The sequence below is a fragment of the Marmota monax genome, unplaced genomic scaffold (assembly GCF_021218885.2).
Source record: "Marmota monax isolate L192 unplaced genomic scaffold, Marmota_monax_Labrador192_F-V1.1 WCK01_AAM20220418_F8-fsc00068, whole genome shotgun sequence".
In the NCBI taxonomy this organism is placed as follows: domain Eukaryota; kingdom Metazoa; phylum Chordata; class Mammalia; order Rodentia; family Sciuridae; genus Marmota; species Marmota monax.
This window is the reverse complement of record NW_026692352.1, coordinates 8,783,404-8,808,151: the sequence shown is the minus strand read 5'-3', so window position 1 is coordinate 8,808,151 and position 24,748 is coordinate 8,783,404. Positions and strand designations below refer to the sequence as shown.

Genomic DNA, 24,748 nt, shown 5'->3' with positions numbered 1-24,748 from the left:
TCCCAGAAGCCTAGTAGGTAACCAAGTGTGATCCTGTCCCCAGCAGTGACTTGCTCAGTAGTTGTTTCTTTCTCTCCTCCTCCCGCCTTCTGCCTACAGAGATCTGTGCTGCCGACTGTGGTGGCCATGGCGTCTGCGTGGGGGGCACCTGTCGCTGCGAGGATGGCTGGATGGGGGCAGCGTGTGACCAGCGAGCCTGCCACCCGCGCTGTGCCGAGCATGGGACCTGCCGCGACGGCAAGTGCGAGTGCAGTCCTGGGTGGAACGGCGAGCACTGCACCATCGGTACGGCGCCCAGGATACCTGGTCTGGGTCTGCAGGACACCTTTGTCTGTGGGGTCACTAGCCTGGGTCCCCATTGCATGTGGGAAGGGGTCAAAAGTCCTTTCATCTGATGACATTATGACTGGCTTTTCCTAGATGTCAATTGGATTTAAATTCACAATGTGGTGTTTTCAACCTTAGTCTTCCCAGTTTATATTTCCCAGGTCCCACTTAGCTGGTTAGCACACCTTGCTGTTTAGCCATTTCCAGGTGAAAGGCTCAGTTTCCTCACCTGTGGGATGGGGAGAAGATGCAGGTAAAGAGCTTCGCACAAGCCTGCACGCAGTGGAGCAGTCCATACACATAGCCATGGATATCAGCTTCACTGTCTCTGAGTCTCCACTCTCACTGGCCTCGGAGGCTCCCCAACAGGCCTGGAACCCTGGGGAAGCTCTCCACAGGACCCCGGCCACATCTGCATTTCCCCTCTGCTGCCCTCAGCATCCATCCTGTCTGCATCTGTCTCCTTTCTCCTCTCTTGGGGTCTCCTCAGCACCCGCCCCCACTGCAGCAGCACTGTTAGCAGCTTAAAAAACAAGCTCATCTCCCCGTTGCCTTTCCTCTCTCTGCCTTTCCTGCTGGTTTTGTTGATTTTAAACACAGCCAGACGTTTTGCTTGGTTTATTATCCTGGAATGAACACTCACCAAAAGCTCTTTATTGAATCAACTGGTTTGTGTGTGTTTTAACTTCTTCCCCTTCCATTTTTTTCAAAAGGAAGGGTCTGTAATCAGATGGTGAGCACGTGGCTTGAGAAAGCAGGATTCCAGGTGCTTCTCCAGCTTGGAGGAGACCTCTTGGGTCTCAGAGAAACTCTTAAGCTTTCAAGGGACAAAGAATTTTAAGCAAAAGGAGCTAACTCTTCTCTTTTAGGGTTTTCTGTTTTGTTTTGTTTTGCCATTGCTTCATACCCTTGGTCCTTGCCCCGATGAAATCACTGAGTTAATAAATAGCTATGGAACACCTTATACTTATTAATTTAATAATAATGGCTTCTAATTTTCAAATATGTACACTGTGTCTAGCATTGTGCTAAAGATTTTAACTGTATTACTTTATACTCCTTACAAAGTGAAGAAGTATGGATTATTTCCTCTGTTTCAGGACCTGAGTCTAAAGGTCATGTATCTTTTAAAGAGGTAGATCAGGAATTTGCAGCTTGATTTCCTCCTCAGCAGCTGTTTGAAATTCTTGCACCACAAAGGCCAGGTTTTCCATGATAGCATCCAGCGCATGTCCTTCCCAAGGCTGTGCCTCCTTCTTATTTCAGTGCACTGGAATCCCTCACCTAATCTGCCCCAGCCCTCACTCCTCCACAGTGGCAGCAGTCTTCCTGCTCTTCCACAGCCAAAGATAGCATGTCATCTCACTGTCCACTCCTTGATGGCTTTTTGTGTTAATGTCCTGGAAACCCCTTAATGAGATATGGCCCTAGTCCCCCCCACACACCCGGGGCCCTCTTCTTTAAACTCCGCTTCCCACTCTCTTCTGCCTTTCTGCATGACAGAGGTCAGTCTGACATTTCAGTCTCACAGCCCAGAAGATGGCCCATTCTGTTCAAAAAGAAATCAGAGCCCAAGGATAGCGTATTCTGTTTTCTATCACTTGCTTACAGAATCCTCCGCTTGCCTTTCCAATCTCCAAAAAGTTTATAAATGTTAGACTTTTATAAGATAAAACATCTCAGCTCAGTCCAATAACTAGGGACTGAGGGAAATTCTCCCTTAGTCCAGTCACAGATGATTCATGGCAGGCCTCATGGGCAGGCTGTGCTACATCAAATGGCTTGTGGATATTCATCAGCCTGGCTTTAAGAAGGTCCCATTTATTTTGATGCCAAGAAGTCAAACTGTCCTCTCTACCTCCCTTGCTCACCCTGTTGTCACTCTTTAAGAACAGATTCCTCCTCAGAGTTGCAGATGTTTTTTTCCCCTCCAGATAAGAAATACATCAAGGTAAATGTGCATGATAGAAGAGGAAGGTTGACAGTCCTAAATACCAGAAAAATGTCATAGGACATTGGAGAAGTAATGGACTAGTCACAGTGGCGCAGATGAAAGGACTTTGGCTCAGAATTCTATTACCCTTCATTGTGTGGTGGGCATTTTCTTTGTCCTTGTCTGATTTTCCTGCATGGCAGCCTTCTCTCTGTGGGTCTGTGCCGTGGCCACCTGCATCCCCATGGGAAACCCAACACCCTGGTGCTGGAGGAACACTTCAGTGACCTTGCAAGATATAAGGGATGGGGGGAAATTCAGAGAAACAGTAGTGGGTGCCTTCCTTTTCCTGTTGAGATAGAAATGAGAAGAACGCTCTTTTAATCTTTGATGGTAACGAGGACTATTTTCTTATGTTTCCAAGAAAATTCACTCATGCAAGGGTGATTTAAGAAAAGAAAAAAATCTGCTGATGTGAAAAGTTAGAATTTTAAAGTGTTAAATGTTTTCTCGTTATCAGATTTCATTATTATGCAATGGGTCATTATCATGCAGCAAGTTCCAATGCTGCAATATAGTCATAGTTTTTACCCATATATCAGAGAACTAGGACATTGGCTCAGAGTCCTCCATGCAATGGAAGAAGAAGAGTGGAGGGTCTCTTTACGCACTGCTGCCCTCCATGAACAGGAAGAATGACCCGATTACCTTACAGCAGGAATGAAGAACTCAAAAGAAAAAGATGAAGCTGGGCTCCCTATGACCAATCCCCAGCCTGAGAAGCTTTTTACCCCAATGACATTTCCCAGAGCAGATTATTACAGTAGGAATTAAATATCTGCTTGATTTTTCTCAGAAGAGGTTGATTTTCATAATAAGAGAGAACTTGATAGTGACATCATCTTTAATGACAGATTTTAGGTGGGGTTTGTTTTTTGTTGTTGTTGTTGCTTTTTCAAACAGCAAGAAAGTTCACACTGAAACCTAATGCCTTGTGTTAGGAATTACTGTCTATTTGCATATGGAAGAAAGGTCTTTGGTGAAAGCACTGTGGGAAAACCACATGGTGGCTTAGGGCTCAGTTTCTCTCCCAGTGCAGGTGCATCACAGAATGGGGTGGCCACAGGCATGTCCAGGGGTGAGGAATGCCAGCCCTCTCCACCACCCACAGAACTGCACACCCATCAGTCTGAACCCATTCACCTGCTCCTAAAAATATCCCATGAAGAAAAAGCCATTCTAAGCCATCCTTTGTTTTTGCTCTTGCTTACTTGACACTAGTAACCCACTGGTACACATGGGACCCAGTTTTCCAAGTAGAGAAGTTAAGGTAAGAAGGATTGATTCGGGTCTATCTGTCAAGTATATGGTCAACACAGAGTCATCAAAAACATGTTTTTGGATGTCTTTTCCAGAAATTTTATTGGTCCCTTATGTCTGGGGCTTGACCTCTGATTTCCTTAGCAAAACCTGACACTCATGGTTAAATTTAAGAAGGTGTTTAATTTTTCCTATTTCTTTGAAGACACTGCTAACATTTTGGATCAATCCTGTGATGATTACTTTACTCACCTCCGTGCCCCTCATCTATGAAGTCTCAAAACACGTGTGGGAAGTGCCAGCTTCTGATTACATTTATAGAATTCCAACCTTGACCCCAAAGCTGTGATTGTTCAAGATGCCAGATATCCAGAATTATTTCCTCAGCTTCAGGAGAGCTATCCAAATCACATAAAACCTAATTCTTAAACATAAGCCTCCTCTGGGAGTAAAGATCAAAATAAAACTCTGATGATGCAATTACTTGAGTGAGCACAACCAGACTTCACCTTGAAGGGAAATTATAGAGAAGGCCACAGAATCTTTGGCAGCACTCATCCACTTTGGAGTGGTAGCTTTCAGGCTTCTTTTTTGTAATCAGACAATCCTTAACCAAGAGCTCACAAGTTGTTCCCAGGGATTTAGCCTGTGTGATAGCCCTGTGCTTATCCTTCCTCAGAAGCATCTCCTTGCAGCAGTACCTGTGATCCTACAGGACAGATGCTGACAAGAAGAGAAAAGGAACGTGCTACTCTCAGAGGGAAAGTGTGATTGCCAATGGTTCTGGAGAGCTCAGCATCCACATGGTAGGGCTGGGAATCAAGGAAAGCTACTGGGCTCTTTGGGTTCCTCTCAGGGTGGCACCATTCACCACTTTTTCACCAGTCCTTTATCCAAAGAAAGAAGAGCATGAATGTGTCTAAGATCTTAACAAGAACATCTCCTGGGTGGCCTGTCATCACCTGAAAGAAGATCAGATGATTGTAACCTGTATGCACCACCTGCTGTGTTGATCTCTGTTTCATCTGGCCTGACACGGACAAGTGATGCAACTATTAGAGTTGACCAGAGGCTCCTGGATCGTAAGAATGGAACAGCCACTTTCATGTTCTCCACAACCTTTGACAAGAGCCCTGAAGCTTCTTGGAATTGTCCTGAAAGAAAGTCTTGGAAACCTCTGTTGGTACAGAAGAGTCGTGTGGGTTGTCTTAGAGATGCCAGTGACCTAGGCCTCCCAGATCAACCTCATGCCAGAGGTTCAGTCTTTATAATACATAAGTTGTGTGTCCCCACTGTCTCCAGTTTCTTGCCTAGAGAGAAGAAGATGGTAGGAACCTACAAAACATGCCTGCAATGACAAAAAAATAAGTATGACCCATGAGAAAAATGACTCTACAGCCATCATCTTCATCCTGAAGTCCTAAGAGAAAGATGCAGAGGATTTTGTGAAGTCTTGAATTCACCTCCCAGACTTTGCATCATTTTTTCTAAAAGCTGGTAGGTACTTTAAAATTATGAATTTTAAAAGGATTGTACTCAAGAGCATACGTGTTCGGATTTTCAAGCAATCACAGCGACAGCATGGACTTCTGCATATGTCTTATAAATAAATGACATTGGACTTCAAAGACCCAGTTGTCACTTCCATTTTCAGTAGCCAGAGATAAGAAAAGTCTGTTCCATTCCCAGAAATCTCTTGGTCTTGGTGTTGACTAGCTGTTATCAGCTTTTGGATTCACAGAGTGGCTTGAAGTCTCTTTGTGGCAGAGGAATCCCTTTTGATTTGTGGAGTCAGGGTTTGAAGTTTTGAGTGTTCCTGCTTATCTCCTGAAAAGCTATAATGTTGATTGTTACCTGAGCCTGCCTGTCACTTCCATTGGCTTCTGTTCCTACCTACAGTCTGGAGAAATTAGCAAGCACTTTTTAAAGAATTAAAAAAAGATTTACACTCAAAGGAGAGTTTTATTACTATATAATTTTTGAAAATTAAATGGCATTTGAAGAAAGAGCACTCTCTGAAGTCAGCCCATGGGTTTTGGGAGAATATTCTATAGAGTGGATAGAACCTTCACTGACCACCAGAGCCATGTTACCACCATTAATTTTTGAGACAATCAGGAGTGTTTTCTCTCTGGAGAGCTCCCTCAAAGTGGGTGACACACAGTGGTGTTGTCCTTTGGATCCCAGTGATGGCGTCTCCTCCAAGCTTGCCATCCCTGGGAGGGAACCCTAGGCTCTCTTCACCCCTTCTGTAACTGGATTCAGAGTTCTTTTAAGTACTTATGATTAGGACCTTCCAGAAACTCTGGGTTCAGAGTTCTCTTAAGTACTTATGATTAGGACCTTCCAGAAACTCTGCAGATGAAAACTGAGAAAACCACCTGAATCCCCAGTGTTCTTGCTCTTTGAAGGCAAAGCTCCGTGACATCCTGGGAAATGATGTCTAAGAAATTTTAAACTACTTTGCAAAATGTGATGAGTAAGCGCAACTAAAACTAAAGTGACAGATGAACCAAGCATCAAGGAAGTCTTAAGTCTTCCCCTTAGCCAGAGATGCTCCCTAGGCTGTGTTTCATGCGGGCAGTCCTGTATTTCATTTTCTCATGAGGGTCCTTTCTGCTTGGCATTCCACAGCTTCGTCTATCCACTCCTGCTTGATAAGCCACGCTCCTTCACATTCCCTCCTGATATCCTGCTCTCATGGACTCCATGGCATCTCTAAGAATAAAGGGATGCATGCAGGCCCTGTTCATTTCCAATTCTCAATTTTCCACTTGGCCATGCACCTCCAGGAACACATCTTGAAACAACAGCTCATGGACACCTGAACAAAGAACGTATCTCTTTGTCCACCAATCTTTTGAGACCAATATATCTTGATAAACAGCAACCATCTCTTGTCTAGCCAGAGGACTGAAAAATAGAACTTAATTTTTTTATGAAAAGAGTAATAACATTTTTACAGTATATAGAATACTAGGGCTTCCAGATTAGGTCACGCCACTGCAGTCCAGCCCTATCTTTGGGATTTTTTATTCCTGTGTGAAATTGAGCTGAGAATGGGTGCAGCCTGGCTGAAGGTATCAAGGGGCTTTAAAGGGGAGAGTGCCATCTGCCTGGCATTTGTGGAAACACATGAAAAGGAGGCACAGGAAGACAGGGAAAGGGAAGCTCCTCAAAGGGCAAGGCAAAATGGATTAATGATTTATGCTGGGACTGGAGAGACAGCCCTGCTCTGAACACACAGGCAGTGGCTTGCTTATATGCACATTGAGTTCACATCAAAGCAATGTTTGACACCCAGCCCCATAACAGGCAAAACCTTAAATGGCCAAGTAATTCTAGGCTTGGACACAGCCCCGCCACTGTAAGACAAAGCACGCAGCACTGTATCTTTGGAGTTAGTAAACACTGACTTGTGGTCAGGTTTTCTTTTTCTGGTGTTCCACCATGACATCCATTGATCCACACCTCACATTCTATGGAAGGTGCACAAAGTAGGAATGCATCTTACTTGAACACCAAGCGTTCTGCATTCAAGTACATATGGGCACATGTGTACATGAAAAATTCAAGAATGGCAAACAGACAAGCTAGTGGTATATTTGACCAAAGACTTAACCCACTCTTCCTAGTACATTTCAGAAATGATTCAAATTTTGCATATTTCTAAATCCCAGCTTCTTGGGAACACCTCTGCCTGGACAGCTTGTTCTTAGTATCGCTATTTCCCCTTGGGGGAGGTTGTATGCTGCTCTGGGTAGACAAGGGCAAGTTCTAGTTTTCCATAAACTTGGATGAACCTGACGGAGCAGGAGTGTGGCCACTTTTGCAGCTTCCCATCCTCCTTTCCCCTGTTTTCCTTATTCATGTGTCTTCTTGATCACATTGACAAGTGCCTGGATCCCAGAATGAGCCCATGTTCCTTTGGTCTTTCCTGGAGAATGTGCTTGCTCTCCTTCCTCTCCCCTGTCATCTTATCTTTGGGTTATTTTTCCCCCCTCCACGGCAGGGGTCCTCCCCCTGTGTCTCCTTAGCACCTGGCATGGTCATGTGGCAGGCAGTACTGAACTTACTGGGTCCTACCTTAAATGTCCTGTCTTTTATCTCCCAAGCTCACTATCTGGATAGGGTAGTTAAAGGTATGGTCTTCCTTCCTCTATTTTCCTGTTGTCTTGTGTGTGTGTTTGTGATGAGCATAAAAGAAGAAACGTGTATATAAAAATGTATATACACCCCATAAGCATGATGATGTCTAGAGACTGCCACATCCCCAGCTTTGTCACAGAATCCACTGCCCAGCGGGGACGGGAGTTTGGTCGTGAGGTGATTGATATACCTGGAGTGTCATTCTCTGCCTAAGCTGCTCAGATCTGTTTGTGACATCACCACTGTGCTGTTGTCCTTCCCCCCAATACATACACCCTTCACCTATTCCATCTCATCTCATGTCACCCTGCCCATCCCTTATGGCCCCTGGTCCATCAGAATTAAGATGCTGGGAACCAGCTGGGTGGCCTGAGAGAGGAATAGACCCAAGAGCAAGCTAAGAAACTGTGAGGACCATATGCTCTTGCTGTCATGTTTATTCATCCAGCAACCACCTAAGGAGCACCTACCGAGTACTAGGTACAGGGGCCAGGCTCTGGAGACAAGGGGAAACAGACTCTGGCCTCAGGGAGTGGGGGGTCTATTTGTTTGTTGTTTGTTTTCTTTTTCAGAGAAGACCTGGCTTTGGTAAGTTTTGTCTTTGAAGAATATTCCCTGAAGGCAAAGTAATTCATGACATTTTAAACATTTATGTGAATTTGGTGATGCCTAAATTTCCAAATTGGCCTCACTGCTCTAAGACTATGTCTGAGAATGATCAGGTATGTGATAGGAGAATGAGGTCCCCAAGGAGACATATCATGTCATATTAATCTTTTACTCATTAAGCCCTAATTTAGCACCTGTACAAAACATACGAGGACAGGTATTTTGTAGTCTGAGTGTGGGGATTTGAATCCCAGATCCCACACTTGACAAACTAGGTGACCCTGGACGAGTCACTTCACTTGAGTCTTCTCAGGGTTAGCATGAGGGTTGTGAAACAATGAATGTCAAGTGCTTGGTGCATGGGCAGGAATGATGCTTGGTGAACGTGCTATTATGCTATTTTATCATCGTATTCTTATTCTCACCTTTCATTTGGAGGACTTCATTAGCCAGATTAATCTTTTAATTAACAGAAAAAGCAGAATTGTTTTTTAATAAGAGATAACAGCTAATTTAAACTACGTGGAAAGGGTTTGGGAGAATGATAATGGACCCAGGCTTTGCTGGGACATCTTTGCCAGATACAGCACAAGAGCCACTAGGACCCATCAGGTGATAAGAGGCAAGCCTCCTCACCACTCACGTGCTGGCCCTCTACTGACAATAAAATCATTCCAGCAGGAAAGACAAGTGCCTCTGAGCATTTTGAAAACAGATTTGACACATTATTTTCATCAGAGAAATCTTCAGGATGGACAAAATTTAATAATGGAATTATTATTTGATGGAATTTTTCCTACTATGTGAAGTTGTTTTTTTTTATGAGGCTTGGGGTTTGTGAATGTTTTTAAGAGAACAGATATGATTATACCCATTTGATTGAAAAAGGAAACTGAGGGAGTCATATGACTCCTCCTAAATCACACCCCAAGAAGTGGTTGAGCCGGGGCTTTGGAGTCCCCAACCCAATCCATGTTTCCAACATTCTACCTCCTACCACCATAAGTCACTGAAAATGTCCCACAATTTCTAACATTTTATCCTTCAAACTATACCTTCCAAGCTGGCATCCTTACAGGGAAGTGGCCTGCATCTTCTCTCAAGCCAACTGTTCTAATCCTTAGTTCCAAAAATACCATCACCAGACCTTTAGTTGGATTAGGTCAGTGAATCATAACTTGCTTTAAAAGACAAATGTTTCTTGGCAAAATCTAGGTCTGAACCAAGCCCCCATCTGGCTGACATTCTGGTATAATGGGTACTAATTCTAAACATGAATTCAGAGACCTATACTACGCAAGGTCAGGACTTGTCTAGAGCACATATTTTGCAGTTCGAAGAAAAGCCCATTTTTGTTCTCTCTTTCCAGTTGCATTGGTAGAGAATATTGGTAGCAATACTCACTGAACAAATATGTTGAACTGAGGTTTGTCCAGCTTCAAAGTAACCACCATTATAAAAAGTCTCCACCATGTGGTTTTTATTAAAAATTCAGTCTTGAATAGTATGAAATTAGAACTTCCCTGAAAATCAGGACCTGAAAATTTTAAGTGAATACTGCCCTAAAGAAAGGGTCCCTACCCTCAGAGTGCCTGAAGTCAACAGAAAAACACAAAAACAATTCCAACAAAGTGTGGTGAGAGTTATGATAGGGGACGTGAGGGCCAGAGAAAGAGACCCCCACCAGATTAGGCAGGGGCCTTGCAGATTGTGGAATTCAAGCTAGATTATAAGAGAGCCACTGAAGATTTTTTAAAATCAGGATAACACCATTTGTGATTTGGAAGGATCAATCTGGCCCTATTGTAAAAGAAATGGAGGGGAGGGGGGACCAGTGTTTCTAGGGACAAGAAGTCCAATTAGCAGATTATTTGCTAGCATCTAGGTAAGAAAAGATGGTGACCTGGTATGGAGAAGTGCATGTCAAGATGAAAAAGTACAAGAGGACCAGAAGGAAAACCTAAAGAAAGGGGGCAACTGATATATGATATGTGTATTGCATAGCCCCCTTGCCACTTCACTGAAAAATAAATACCTCTAAGGATTCTGAGAGTCTTTTAGTCACACCAGATCCTAGCTGCAAGGGGGCTTCTTCATAGGCCTAAGCAGGATGTTGAAGATAAAGCAATCCCTTGTCATTTAAAGGGCAGTGCTTCTTTCTAAAAGCCCTTCTCTAAACCTTAAAATTACATTATTTTGGCTCTAGCAAACATGCCTGGTGTGAGTCCTTCCAGAGGGGATTGTTGATGTTACTCGGCCTCTCTGAATTATTGATGAGTTTCAGGTTTGTAGAATTAATGAGTTTCAGCCAAGGGGAAGGATGGGCATATCACTTTAAGAAAGTCAGCAGGTTGCCCTGGAGGAGGCTTCCTCATTCTTGCTAATGGGGGCGTGATTATCACAGAAGCCAAGTGTGGGATGAGAGGGAAGGAACTTCATTCCACCCACAGATACTCCGAGGTCCCTCTGAAACCAATGGGACAGTGCAGGTCCTCCGAGTGTAACTTGGTCCATTTGAAGAAATTGACTGTGGACAAAGTATCCCTGTGGTTCCATATTGAAAGCTTCCCTTTCCTTCCCTGGGAACAACTGACCCTGCAGACAGCCTCAGAGTCACGCAGAATGTGCACATTAGGCACCCAGAGAAGTGCACAAGAGCAGGGCTCCCAAAGGGGGTGTCATGGAATAGAATATTACAGGGTTATGTGGAAGAAGAATTCTGAAGTCAAATTAGAAAATGCTCCAATAATCAAATAAGCAGGTTTCTTTAATAAACATAGTAACATTCAGTGTGACTTTCTAAGATAAAAATATGGGATGCAATATTTTCTGACCTTATTTGACTACAAATGTCTCTTTCTGAGGACCTCTTAGAACTAGTATTTCACAAAATGAGGGAAGTATTGTTTAAGATTATAAAACCGGGCTGAGGTTGTGGCTCAGTGGTAGAGCACTCGCCTAGCACATGCAAGGCCCTGGGTTTGATCCTCAGCACCACATAAAAATAAATAAAGATACTGAGTCCAACTACAACTAAAAAATAAATATTAAAAAAAGATTGTAAAACCAAATTTAAATCCTGCCTGGAACAAAGCAAGGTATAGATAGAATATAAAATTCTTGATATATCTCATCTCCTTATACCCATAAATTAACACAAGGTCTGGCATCCAGTAAATGCTGAGTTGAATTTAAGCATAGAACCACTGAACCTAATGATGTTTTGACCTTTACTATTGGGTCAGTTGTTCTAGAAGGACATAATAGATCATCTCGTCTAAAACCTTATTTTATAAATTAAGAAATTGAGACCAAAAGAGGAAAAGTTGGCTTCCCAACTCCCACAGGTTAGACAGAGGTACCAGAATCTATCTCTTTTCTCATCCATTGATTCATTTCACCAAGTACATATTAAGTGCCTACTATGTGCAAGTACTGGATTAGGCCCAATGGTAGGGTTTTGTTTGTTTGTTTTTTGTTTTGTCTTGGAATGGGGGATTGAACCCAGGGGTGCTTAACCACTGAGCCACATCCCCAGGCCTTTTTTATGTTTTATTTTGAGACAGGGTCTCACTGAGTTGCTTAGGGCCTCACTAAGTTGCTGAGGCTGGCTTTGAACTTGTGATCCTCCTGCTTTAGCCTCCTGAGCTGCTGGGATTACAGGTGTGTGCCACACCCCTGGCCTGAAGTTTTCTTTTTGAAGTTTACTTTCTAACTGAGGGAGTGAAACCATTAAACTAATTGCATTATTCACTTAAGAATATTTAAAATAATTTCTAATAGAAATTATCTGCTAGGGAAGCATGAGATGGTAGGTCTCGTTCTGGGACGTATGGCCCTGCCCTCTGCATTGCATGCTGACCCCAGGACCTTGTCACTGGGTTATCTCCTCTCTTTAGCAGGGTTTGTACTTCTGAAGACCATAGATTCAGATTCAAACATTGACACAGTTTGGAGTCATACAAAGTTTTTTTAAAAAAATCTAATAACAGCTGCCATTTATTAAATGCCTATTTATGATACCCACTGTGCTAAATAAGTGGTGCATGTTATCTCATTTAATCATCTCATCAACTCTTTGAATTGGGTATTATCTCCATTTTACAGATGAGAAAACTGAAGCTTAGAGTTAATTTGCCAGTCATCACATGAGTAGGAAGTAAAACAATGGCACTAGAATTTGAAATAAGGTTTGTCCAGCTCTGAAGCCCCTACTATTATGATACACGGTTTTTATTAAAAATTTAGGATTACATAGTATGGAATTGGAATTTCCCTGAAAATTTTTAACAAAAGTTAGTTACTTTAGAAATAATCCATTCAAAATACCTCGTGCAGCGGCCAGCCATAGTAGATCCCCAGCCTATGATCACTGTCCTGAAGCGTTTCAACCAGGAGTTGGCATATTACAGCCAATACACCATATCAGGCCCATTACTTGCTTTTGTAAATGAAGTTTTACAGGAACACAGTGGTGTTTATGCATTTATAAATTATGTGCATCTGCTTTCAAGCTACAGTGCCAGAGTAAGTATTTAGAACAGATTCCCTATGGCTCACAAGGCTAAACTTATTCTGTGTGGACCTTCACAGGACAAGTTGGCTCATTCTGATCTAGGTAACTGCCTCTGTTTCCTATTTTGTTTTCTGAGCTCTACCTGAGGTTAGAATAACAACTTAGGATATGATATACCTTCTCCCAAATAGAAAGAAAATAAAGAGAGGTAGAGGGTTTTGCTGTGTACCAGGTTTCACGCATCATGTATTCCTGGTCTTAGCCATCCCAGTACCACTGCATGACAAGTAAGAAGAAAGTGAATAACATGCTGAATCACAGCCACTGGGTGGTAGACCCAGCCTTTGATATGGCTCGATACTTGTGCTCTTAGACAGAAGATGTTCTGATAGGAGGATATAGCAGAGTACAATAAATCAGTCTGCCACCATTTTTTAAATTTATTTTTTAGTTGTAGGTGGACACAATATCTTTATTTCATTTTTATGTGGTGCTGAGGATCAAACCCAGTGCCTCATGTGTGCTAGGCGAGCACTCTACCACTGAGCCACAACCCCAGCCCAGTTTGCTACCATTTTTAAAGATCAGACCTGTCTTCCTTCAAGACTAACCCAAATATAAATGAGCTTTAATTAAAAGCAACTCCCAGCTGGATGGACAAAAATTTAAATAAGACTAATTGGGGACAGGGAGACTGCAAATGCTTAGATCACTAGGGATGGCCAAAGCTGACTGTCGAGACGGTGTCCCAGTAACCCCTGCACATCACAGCACTTCTCCTAGGACCCACGTTCACAACTTACTTTTTAATCATTTTTGGGGGTAGCCATGCTGATGGCTTTTCTTTTTTCCCAATAGCTTCTACTGGGCAAAGATCACATATTCTACATCTGCTCCAAAACCTCTAGAGGAATACCTCCTAGGCTTGGAGAAACACTCAACAGTTGTTTCTTCCTTTACATGGAAAACACAGTGCCCAGATTGATCGGTCTCTCTGTTGCCCATCTCAAGTGAAAATGAACATGTTCTTTTCTTCGCCGTTGGAGTATCAGTCAACAATCAAAAGTCCTTAGAGCAATAAAGTTTTAGACTCACCACCTGGTCCTAGAGTCAAAGAACCAGCACAGACTAAATATTGCCTGGCCATCTTGATTAAGTCACCTGCAGCCCTTGCAGATGGCTACACCTGTTCAGTTCCCATATCTTTTAGGTCTCTCTTAAGATACTTCACAGTGAATTTTTTTGCTTATTCAAATTTGCATCCTTTGATAGACTGCATGCTCCTCAAGAATAAGATCTAAGTCTTATTCATCTCTGAGCCTATAGCACTAACCTGGAGAAGGTGCTGAATAAGTGACAGGTGGGCAAATAGATATACAGATGCACAAAATAGAAGCAGAGCAGCCTACCTGACCTGCGTTGGCACTTGCAGACAGCACAAGTTTGTCTCTCTCACCATAGTTATGGAGCGCCTCTGGGTGCAGAGCCCTCTTCAAAGTATAACGTAGACAAGATGGTAAGAAAAAGACATAAGTCCTCAAAACAAAGACAGTGGCTTAGGGGAAAATAGAACAAAATAAGTCAAAAGCCTGAGGTCCAATAAAATTGACCTAGTAACAAGAGTTGAAAAAAGAAGAACCCTTTAGAGTTGAGTCCAGAAGTGCCAAGGGACAAGAGGAATAAACAGAGAGATGTTTCCTTTGTTCCAGACAGCAGTCAGAACAAAGGGGAGCACAGGAGAAGGAATAAGGAGCAAGGCCTGTGCAGAAACTCCTCTGGTCAGATTGAACCAGGCCTCTACCCACTGTCTGCAGCCCCAGAATCCAATCACCATGAAGGGGAGAGATGTAGAAGCAGAGGGTGTGGGTTCCAGACCTATCCCTGCTACTTCTGCCTGCAACCTTAGCAAGTCCCTTTGCCTCTGAGTCTCAGTTGCCTTCTCTATGAAGTGGCAGGCCTTAATGCCACCTGTCTTCCTGGTCTACTGTGGCACTGATGTGCTAATGGATGTGGAGGCACAGTGTGAACTGCTGGCAGAGTGGCTGTGTGGGAAGGCAGTCTGGTGGTGCGTGAGCAGACCTCGACTCTGTATCCTTTGTCTTGCAGAAGGTTGTCCTGGGTTGTGCAATGGCAACGGCAGATGTACCTTGGACCTGAATGGGTGGCACTGCGTCTGCCAGCTGGGCTGGAGAGGAGCAGGCTGTGACACTTCCATGGAAACCGCCTGTGGAGACAGCAAAGACAACGATGGAGGTAGGGCTCTGGCACCTATGGGCCCCAGCAGCTCCAGGGGCAAGTGGCGTTACTGAGTTAACAGGCTTCCACACCAGCTGTGCAGTCAGGGGGGGCCACTGGGCAAGCAAGAACTATATATGTGGCTTAAGGATTGAGTACAATGTCAATAGTTGTTCCATTTGGATTCTTTAAAATTAACTAACATAAATGAAATTAATTGGCATCCAGCAGCCAGGATAGAGAAGAAGGTACATAGAAAAAAGAGTTTCCCCATAATTCAACAGTGGGATGAGTTGCCTGGCAAAGTTATGAGCTCCTCCCTGGAGGTGCTAAGAAGAGGCCATCCAGTTCTGTGTGGCAAAAGCTGTTGAGGCTGCTCCTCCCGGGAAAGGATGTTGGATTACCTTTGATGAAGGGCTCTTCTCTGATTTGGGGAACACCATTACCTCCATACCCTCTGTCCCTCTGGGTATGCCATAGAATTTGCCTTTGCTTTGGATTTTTTTCAAGTGCTAGGTAATTAAAACCCAAAGAATGAGAGGCTAGTCTTGGGGAACTTTCATTATCTGAGAATGGAAAGACCTGGGTTCTAATTCCAACTCTGACTTTGACTCCCTGTGCAATCCTTAGTGAGCTACTTATTGTCTCTGGGCTTCATTCTCCCTATGTAGAAGATGGAGCAGTTGGACCATGAGGGCCATTCCAGTTTTTATAATAGACATACAATTAGGCTTCATTTCTCTGTTGTATAAACTTGCATAAATACAACCAGAATGTATTCTACTTTGCCACCTGGATGACGCCTGTTCTACGGATCTCAAGGGATTATTAGGAAAAGAAAAGGATAAAGATATGGAAAAGAACATCAGGACAATTAACCATTCTTTTCTAATGATGCCCCAACTGTTGTCTGGAGTTGTTTCTGCAGCTACCTTCTCTTTATACCAAGGTACTTTCTAGTATACTACAGAGCAGTAAGTCAACAAAGCAGAAACTCAGCACCCCAATCTTTGGAAATTTTTTTTCCTAGGGTATTTCTAAAATCTGAAAGCATTATAAGAATTAGAAAGCCAAGTGTGTAATATTGCTCTGGTTCATTTGTAGCCAGAAATGGCTGTTTCAAAGTACTGGTTATTATCTGAGATTCCCTTCAGTCCTTCTGCCTACTTCCCAAATCAGAAGGCAGCCAGGTCTGATGCACACAGGTCTGGGCCTAGTGGAGTAACTGTCAACCAGGAGCTTGGGACTGACATTGGTCTTAATAGCAAGACAACAGTAGGTGCATGTTCTTCTGAGGTCTTACAGTATTGAAATGGCCCTTAATCAACCTGAAACTTGTGGAGTTTATTAATTCTTGTGCTGCATAAATATCCAGAGTTTCTATGATGGGACTAGGACTCTTGCCAGGTACAGAGATGATTAACTCCTGTCCCTGTACCCCAGGAGCTCAAGTGAGGGAAAGAGGCCCAAAGTTGAACATTCATGTTCTGTGATAAGTGCTATTATGGGGTTTTATGTTGGTTGTGGGGAGAGTAGGAAAACATTCATCAGGAAGTTGATACTTGAATAGGAAGGGGTTTCTTGGAAAGGAAAGAACTTTCCATTTAGAAAGACCATCATGGGGAAAGTCAGGGCAGAGCAGGGAAGGGCATTGAGAATTGCTGCTTTCAGGCAAGATAAAGAACAATCTCATTTGCTCTTCATAGGGAAGAGACATCAGCCTATATTATCTGCATGATTTGCCCAGCATCCCCTTCCCTTTGCATTTGTGGGCACCATGCCAATGACAAACAGTCACACCCTTGTAATAGAAGAGAAGGGGAGAGCAGCCGCACCATGAAGTCATTCCCTTCTCAAGAGTTCAGTATCTTGGCCAACGCCTTCAAACAGCTGTTGAACATCTGGGCAGTAAAAAACTGAATGTATTTGGGAAATGTGGAGAAAGAGCACACTCTCCTCTAACATGCATGCAAGACTGGCTTATAGAACAGGGTTCATTTATTCTTTCCTTGAAATCCAATTCCAGTATAACTTGTCTGCCACACTTCAGAGCCAGCCCTCCCAGCATTGGAGCCCACCACTGGTTGCATATGGCCTGGGCACACAGTAGCCCAAAGCCCCACTGCTTTGGTGGAAGAGCCTTTTGTCATAGGAAATGGGGCTGAGCCCAACCCCAGGGGATTGGATCCTACTCCATCTGCTCTCAGAGGTGAGCCAGCAGGAAGTAGAAAAGAATGATCAGAAAATCCCCAATTGTAGGAAAATATACCTCTTACATTTTTTGGAGCATGTTGAGTTTATACATCCATTTTAGCAACGCTATACAATAGCATGGAAATGTGATTTCATTTACTGCCTCAACAAATGTAAACTGAGTATCTACACTACACCAAGTCCTGTCCAGTGTACTAGGATTTCAGAGATAAATAAGACACAGACCCTGCCTGTGCCAAGTTTGTGATCTAGAGGGGGAGAAGAGGGAAACAGCAGGTAATTGCAATACAGTGGGATACTGTGTTGAAAGAGCAGCCACTTATTCACCTGATGTTATCAGGTGTCTGGGTGCCCTCCTGGAAATAGTAACATGGTCCCTGTCCCAATGGGCTTCCAGTCCATCCAGGAAGAACTTCCATGAGTTGTTGTGATTAGAAATACAACCATCTGGGTAGGATGGATTATCAAGAATTTTTGGCCTTGGGTTCTCAACTGTGAAATGAGGAAACATCTCACTTTGAGATCCTCTTGATTCAGTGATCTCTCCATCCATTGGGGAAGACCAGAGGAAGGTGCAGGGGGCCCCTGCTTCTCAGGGGGGCACATATGAAATAGATATAGGACCAGAGACAGGCAAAACTCATCCTCACTGGCCTTGCCTACAGAGACAGTTTGGGAAGGGAAAACAGAGTGCCCTACATGAGGAACGTGAGCGTGGGCCACATTTAGCATCAGGCTCTTTTCAGTGCAGTTGAGCACCACACGTTTTGGGACCCTGCTGTCTCAAGGCCCCATGCTCTTTCCTGAGGGGATATGAGGACCAGTGAACATGGCCCAGTCTTTCTCCTTCAGGAAGCTCACAGGAAGAAATTGTCATTCAAATGACTAAATCTAATGGAGTCAGAATGAAATAAGTGCTTTTATTTCAGCCATGACAGTGAATGCAGCATAATCCCAGATACATAATTTAGAGTGGAAGGAAATACTGTTAGAGTCTTGCTGAGTGGTTGTTCATGGTTGAAATGACTCAAGGGCCTGAAGAAGGAATTAGCAGAGTTTAATGTTGAGTAACAGGGCCAGAAGGGACATCTGAGAAATCAACTTCAGCTCCTCCTCCTTCTCCCCTGCATGTTACAGACAGGGAAACTGGAGCCCAGAAAGGGGAGGTGACATCACATACTTCACAGTCACACGGAAAGTCATTAACACAGACCAGACCAGACTCAGACCCCAAATGCGAGTCATGGCACATGGCCTGGTGAGCCTGGAGCCCCCCACCTTCTCCTAGTGCCCTCTCCTCCTAGAAATGCAGTGAGCGCTCCTCAGACTAAGTGGGCTGTGGCACAGTACAGTAACTTAGGTGTCCTTTTACAGCGTGCCAAGCGATTGTTCATCCACTGAGCCACACTATGATGAATGTGGTATGATTATCCCCTTTCTATTTCCTTATCATGAGGAAACAAAGGCTTCCTCGTGTGTTGCCCAGGTCATGTGGGTGGCCAGTGGCAAAATATGCTGCCATCTGAGCAGAGCTTTTCACTGTGCCAGACCTCAGACATGTGGCTCCATCAAAAACCACCGCAGCCCCTCATTTGTCAGATAACTCCCATTTTCTCTTCTTTCCCATCTTGGTAGGTTTAAAGCAACCCTTTTTCAAATTAAACTTGAATTTCAAGATTCATTGAGAATGCTGTTTAAGACTTTTTAAACTGTGAGACAAAAAAAAAAATGTTATTCAATGTGGCTGAGTTGGGAGCAGCTTTATTGGTTTGTTTTTGTCTTCATGTATGGTCATTGTCTGGATTTAAAAATGGAAAACAGATCCTGGATGTGACTTAGTAAGTGCCAGTCTCCTGATTTTTTTGTTGGAGCTGCCCAATACATCCAGCAAATGGTCAGATTTCACCCTGGGGGAACTAAGTGGTAAGAGGAGCCAGCAGAGCAGGCACAGTGCCCCTGACTCACCCCCTCAATGTGAATCCCTCCCTGTGCCCCACTTGCCAAAGACAGTGTGCCCTGTTTTCATGGCACCCTATTTGTGAAGCCCTTGTTGAAGTGCTGTCAAAAGCATCTTCTCATTAGATGCACACTGACCCTCTCACAAAGATGCTCTTATGCCCATTTCAGAGATGGTCAAAGAGTGGCCCTCCTATGCTAAGTGACTATGGGGATAATAATCTCTACCCACAAGTTTGTGATCAGGATTATAGGTTATATGTCTAAGGTGCCTTAGAGGCAACATAGCACAGAGATTTAAAATGCAGGATCTGTACTGAGATTCTCTGCATTCAATTCCTGGCCCCCTGTTTGTTGACTGTGTGACCTTGGGAGGATTACTCAACTTCTCTAAGACTTCCACCATCACCTGCGAATATCAGTTCTCCCTCCTGTTCCTTTCCACTTGCAAGTAGAGAAACGTGATAGTTATTACAAAATATATATTTGTATATAAATAAGTACTTTTAAAATTGGAATTATGCTTTCCATAATATTCTACTTTTTTTCACTAAAAGTCTCCATATAATAGAGGATTTTGACTTTTTTCATTTTCTTTGCTAAAATCTATATTCCAAACTGTTACATGCTCATTGCTAGACTGAAAAAAACAATCCAAACGTACATAAAGGAAAATAATAGCCATCATTGAAAGAGTCTCACAATAAACTTGCAGGCAGACATTTACATGTAGGGTTACTGAATCTCAGTAAGCTGCAATGATTTGCTCAAAGTCACATAGTGGATCAGTGGGAGAGCAAGGAATGGATGGAAACTGTGTTTAAAAAGAGCATACCAGAATAAAAACTCCACTGGAATTTAAACAGCCAGACCTCTTTTGATAAAGGATCTTTAAGCAGCTTCAAGGTAAGATAATCTCTTAGATGCTCTTGGCCCCATGAAAAACAATCATGGGTGGCAATACACACAATTGATAGAGCAACCTAGAATGAGAAATTTCAGGAAAACAGAAGAAAGCTTTCTGTCCTCCCTTCTCCTCCCCATCTCCCATTGCAGGAATGGAGAGTTCACAAAAAGCCATAGAATTTGGTCACCCTTCAGACTATCTCTAAACCACGCTTCTCATGATAAGAGACAAGAGAGAAATTGACCTTTAAAAATCTTGTGTTCCAAAGAGCAGATAAAGATTTTGTAAGCTTTTTGAAAGAAGGCACAGAATTTATTACAGAGAATGACAAAAACTTCTCCCAGATGTGTATAGAAAGGAGACGCGCATTCCACCCTCTCTCCCCAGGGCCTCCCAGATGCTGCTCGTGGCCTATAGTAAAACAGCTCTGTGTTCAGACAGCAGACAACAGCGGGTTGAGGTTGGCTGATGGGCTGTCCAGCCAGGGGAATGGGTAAGCCTGCAAAAAGACTGATAGGCTTGTTATAACCCGTTCATGTGACCCGCAATTTGATGAATCAAACAACTACAGTACAGGTTTACTAAGCACTTATCTATCCTCCTGGTTTACATTTTAGCATTCTCTCTTCCAGGAAATGTCCCATCCCTATCCTGAGTTGGGTTCCCCACTTGAGGCTTCCAGAACTCTGAGCTTCCTTCTTTCCCAGTTCTCTCTTGGCTGACTAACCTATGGCACTAAATTCTTTGGCGGTGACACTCCTTTATTTCTACATGTCAGGTACCTAACACAGGGCCCACCAGCCACACAATGGTGCCAAATAAACATACCAGGCTTGTCCTCCTTGCTCCTTTCCAAGGAAAGGGATGAGCACTTCCTGCAGGGAATGGATTCCATTACATGGTCTGGCCCTGGGCCCTGCCAAACTGATTGAGCTGCTTGATTTGGAATCCTCACTCAATCATTTATGCATTTGTTCATATTTAACAGATATGATGCTTACTTCAAGGTTCTGTGCTATGCATTTGAAATTCAAAAGTAAACAAGTCAGTTCCTCCCCGCAAGGAGTGGGGACAGGGCTGGGGGAACAAGAATAGCTGAAGCATTGCTATAAAGAGTTGTAGACTGTGGAGCTTGCCTAACAATTGGGTGAGAGCAAATTCCCAGCTCCACCATTTCTCTAGCAGTACAATATCAGGTAAAATCATGTATCCCGAGCCTCCAGGTCCTTGTTTGTAAAGATGGGAAAGTTAGTCAAGCCACCACATTTAGTAGAAATCTCCTGCACACTTTCTGGGAAAATCACAGCAAGTCAGCCCTGAGGGAAAGGGTGCTGAGGACATATGAAGGTCAGGAGGTGACTGTCAGAGAGCCCAACAGCCTGGAGGCTGTCCTGTCCACCTTTCTCCTGACCAAGGAGGACACTGACCTGAGAGCGAGAGACAAGTCACAGAGGTCCCACTCCTTGCTGGCAGCTGTCAAGATCATATAGGGGAAGCTACTTCCAGGCAGGACTGCAACTATGTATCTGGAGAAGGGCCAAGCAGCAGCAGAGGACTTGATTCATCTCTGTGCCCCAATGCCTATGTGCAGAGCTCTGGGTAATGGCCGCAGCAGGAGAAGGACACTAAAACTTTCCTCACTGACTAACTCCTTTACTCTCTACAACCCAGGAACATCTCAGTCATCCTGAAAGGCTGGCAGGGCATGTCACCTGGGTATTAGGTGAGCATACTGTAGTTCAGGCATCTGAAGAGATTCTTGGGTGGCAATACACACAATCGATAGAGCAACCTAGAAGGGGTGGGGACGTCAAAGGAAAAAGAAATTTCTGAGGGGAAAATATTCTTTCCCAAAAGTTGGGGCTTAGGATTTAGGAGGGATTTACTTAAAATTAGAAGGAAATAGAGGAAAATCCTCCCTATTTTCCTGATTTTTTCCTGCTGTTAAATGAGAGTCTCTTAATGAAAACAGCAAACATATGAAACATTGACAATTTGTAAGTCAACCAACTTATGTGTAATATAGAATTGAGGTATGAGGTACCTGGAAAGTGTGTTTCCAAACCAGCCAAACTAGAAATTCCCCAAAACTATGTATTGATGTGTTTCTAGTTTTCCCCAGAATTTATTTTTCTCTACCCAAAGCAAACCTTTTCCTTTTAATACAAATCTTCTAAACTTTGTCATTTATGCCTAAGAAAATTAAATTGTAAAAGACTTCCCTTACCAGAGAGCACATATGCATCGTTTCAGGATTCCATATGCTACATTCAAAAACATAAAGAGGGTTTTCCACAGAAACTGGTTTTGTAAAACGCAACCTTTGAAAATTATTTGGGGGGGTGCCTATTCACTTTAAAAATATGTACCTTGTTTAAATATGATTGTCTCTATTGGTGGAAGTTTTTCCCACATTTACTATTCAGAAACTATTTGTTTTATGTATGATTAGGACAGCATAGTGTAATCAGGCAGAACCCCTGACCTGGCAGTAATCTAACCTGCAAAACATTCAGTGAACAATTCCACAGTCCTGGTGTCTCTCATAAGAGCACCATTCGTGTGACACGTCCATTTCAGAGAACCACAATCTATAATTCCCCCAAGATCTCCACTGCCCTAATTTATATGTGTGTTGTTATGGCTGTGTTCATCCAATTCCATTCTCTAAGGCCAAACTGTATCCAAAAAGGCTGTCCTGGATGTGTGCATATGGAGGGCCAAGGCCAAATGGCAGCACTGTTACCAGGATACCAGGTCACGGAAGCAACTGGCCAGGAGCTGCTGATATCTGTAACTTGCCAAATCCTTACTTATGTGCTACTTACCATATGTTCCTTATCAAGTGCTTCACATGCCTGACCTCACCTAATCCCCACAGCATCTCTGCAAACTAAGTTTGATGATAGGTTTGATGATAGAACCAAAGCTCAGCGCTTTTGCTGCGACTTTTATTTCTAGCAAAATGTCCAAAATATCACCAGGACCCTCTGACTATAAGACACAGCAACTTGTTTTTAAGAACTCAGCAAAAAAACAAAGGGGAAACCAGGGAACCCTGGGTCCCAGAAGCAATAATTGAAAGTCAGAGCAGCAGGCATACAAGGTGTGATAGGATCGTAGAGCCAGGAGGCAGGGCACACTCACGGAAGACGATTGCAACTGAGCCCCACTGGCTGGGACTAAACACTACCCACTCGACTAGAGCAGTGACACTGAGGCATGGCTCTGCCCTGGTTCTAGAGGACAGCAGGCAGGGAGAGTCTGCTATAAGCAATAGAGCCTACACGACAAAGCTCTTGAAGTCCTTACCTACCAGAGTGGCGCTAGAATACTTTGTTAAGCATTCTACCCAAAATGTGGTCCCCTGGGTTACAGTTGTAGCTCAGTGACAGAGTGCTTGCCTAGCATGTGTGAGGCACTGGGTTCAAATCTCAGCACCACATATAAATAAATAAAATAAAGGGGAAACAAAGTCTTTGTTCTGGTTTAGTTCTGGGCCCTGAGATATTGAAATGAACCAGACTAATGGTACCTCTGAGGTGGCAAACAGAAATAACCAGAAACCACTCCGGAGGGTTCATTTAACCACATGAGATCACCTGTATAAAAGGAAGCTGCTCTGGGGATCACAAGCAGAATCATAGAACACACAGGACATGAGTGGCCCCGGCCGCAGTCAACAGCTGCAGAATACAAAAAGCTTGCCACTCCCAAGAACGTAACAATCTGAGAGAGGCTATAACATAATAAGTTTCGAATGACTAAAGAGATACAATGATATTTAAAACCATAAGGATGGGGGTGCTAGGGTTGTGGCTCAGTGGCAGAGCGCTTGCCTCACACATGTGAGGCACTGGGTTCCATCCTCAGCATCACATAAAAATGAATAAGTGAAATAAAATATTGCATCCATCTATAACTAAAAAATATTAAAAAAAAAACATAAGGATGCAAGAGGATGCTATCAAGAATGAAACAGGCAGGTTTTGAAAAGTTCCAAAGAAAAAAGAAAAATTCCAAAGAGACTATCTGGAAATTTTTAAGTATGGGTAATTTAAATTAATGATCCAAAGGACAAATTAAACAGCAGACCAGACACAAATAAAGGAAAGATAAGTGAAGTAGAATACAGATCTGAGGAAATAAATCAGAAGGGGACACAGATAAAAGGATGGAAATTGAGAGAGAGATTGAGAGACATGAAAGATTGAAAGTCCTTTAAGCGTTTAATAATATTCCCGAAGAAAAGACTAGAGAGAAAGGGAAAGAAGACTATTTTAAGAGCTTAAAGCAGAACTGCCAGAACTCACAAAAAAAAGTCCTCATTAAAGGGCTCGTGGTTCGGCATCTCACTCACTGCATGGAGCATGCCTGTATTGGGGTCATATGCTCAGAGACAAATTGCCAGCCTAACAGTTCCCTGGAAAATCTTTGTCTCATTGTCACAAGACACCCAAGAGAAGTTTTGTGCTTCACTCCTGACTACAGGGGCAGATTGTAAGTTTAAGGAATTAACCATCTTCCTCTGACTCTCTTTATAAGCGCCTGACGTTTAAAGAAGTTAAGCAGCTTGTACAAG

General features: G+C 43.3%; 1 protein-coding gene across 3 annotated transcripts in view; it reads left to right on the top strand.

The window, feature by feature from the left end:
* Positions 1 to 24,748, top strand: part of Tenm4 (teneurin transmembrane protein 4) — a 1,383,002-nt gene that overhangs the window by 1,272,528 nt on the left and 85,726 nt on the right. For 2 of the 3 annotated variants that reach the window (XM_058578572.1, XM_058578574.1), the window contains 3 exons: positions 100 to 285; positions 7,696 to 7,722; positions 14,961 to 15,107. In XM_058578572.1, coding sequence (XP_058434555.1) covers positions 100 to 285; positions 7,696 to 7,722; positions 14,961 to 15,107 — 360 coding nt within the window. The remainder of the gene's footprint in view (positions 1 to 99; positions 286 to 7,695; positions 7,723 to 14,960; positions 15,108 to 24,748) is intronic. The other variant, XM_058578573.1, reaches the window with a different exon arrangement.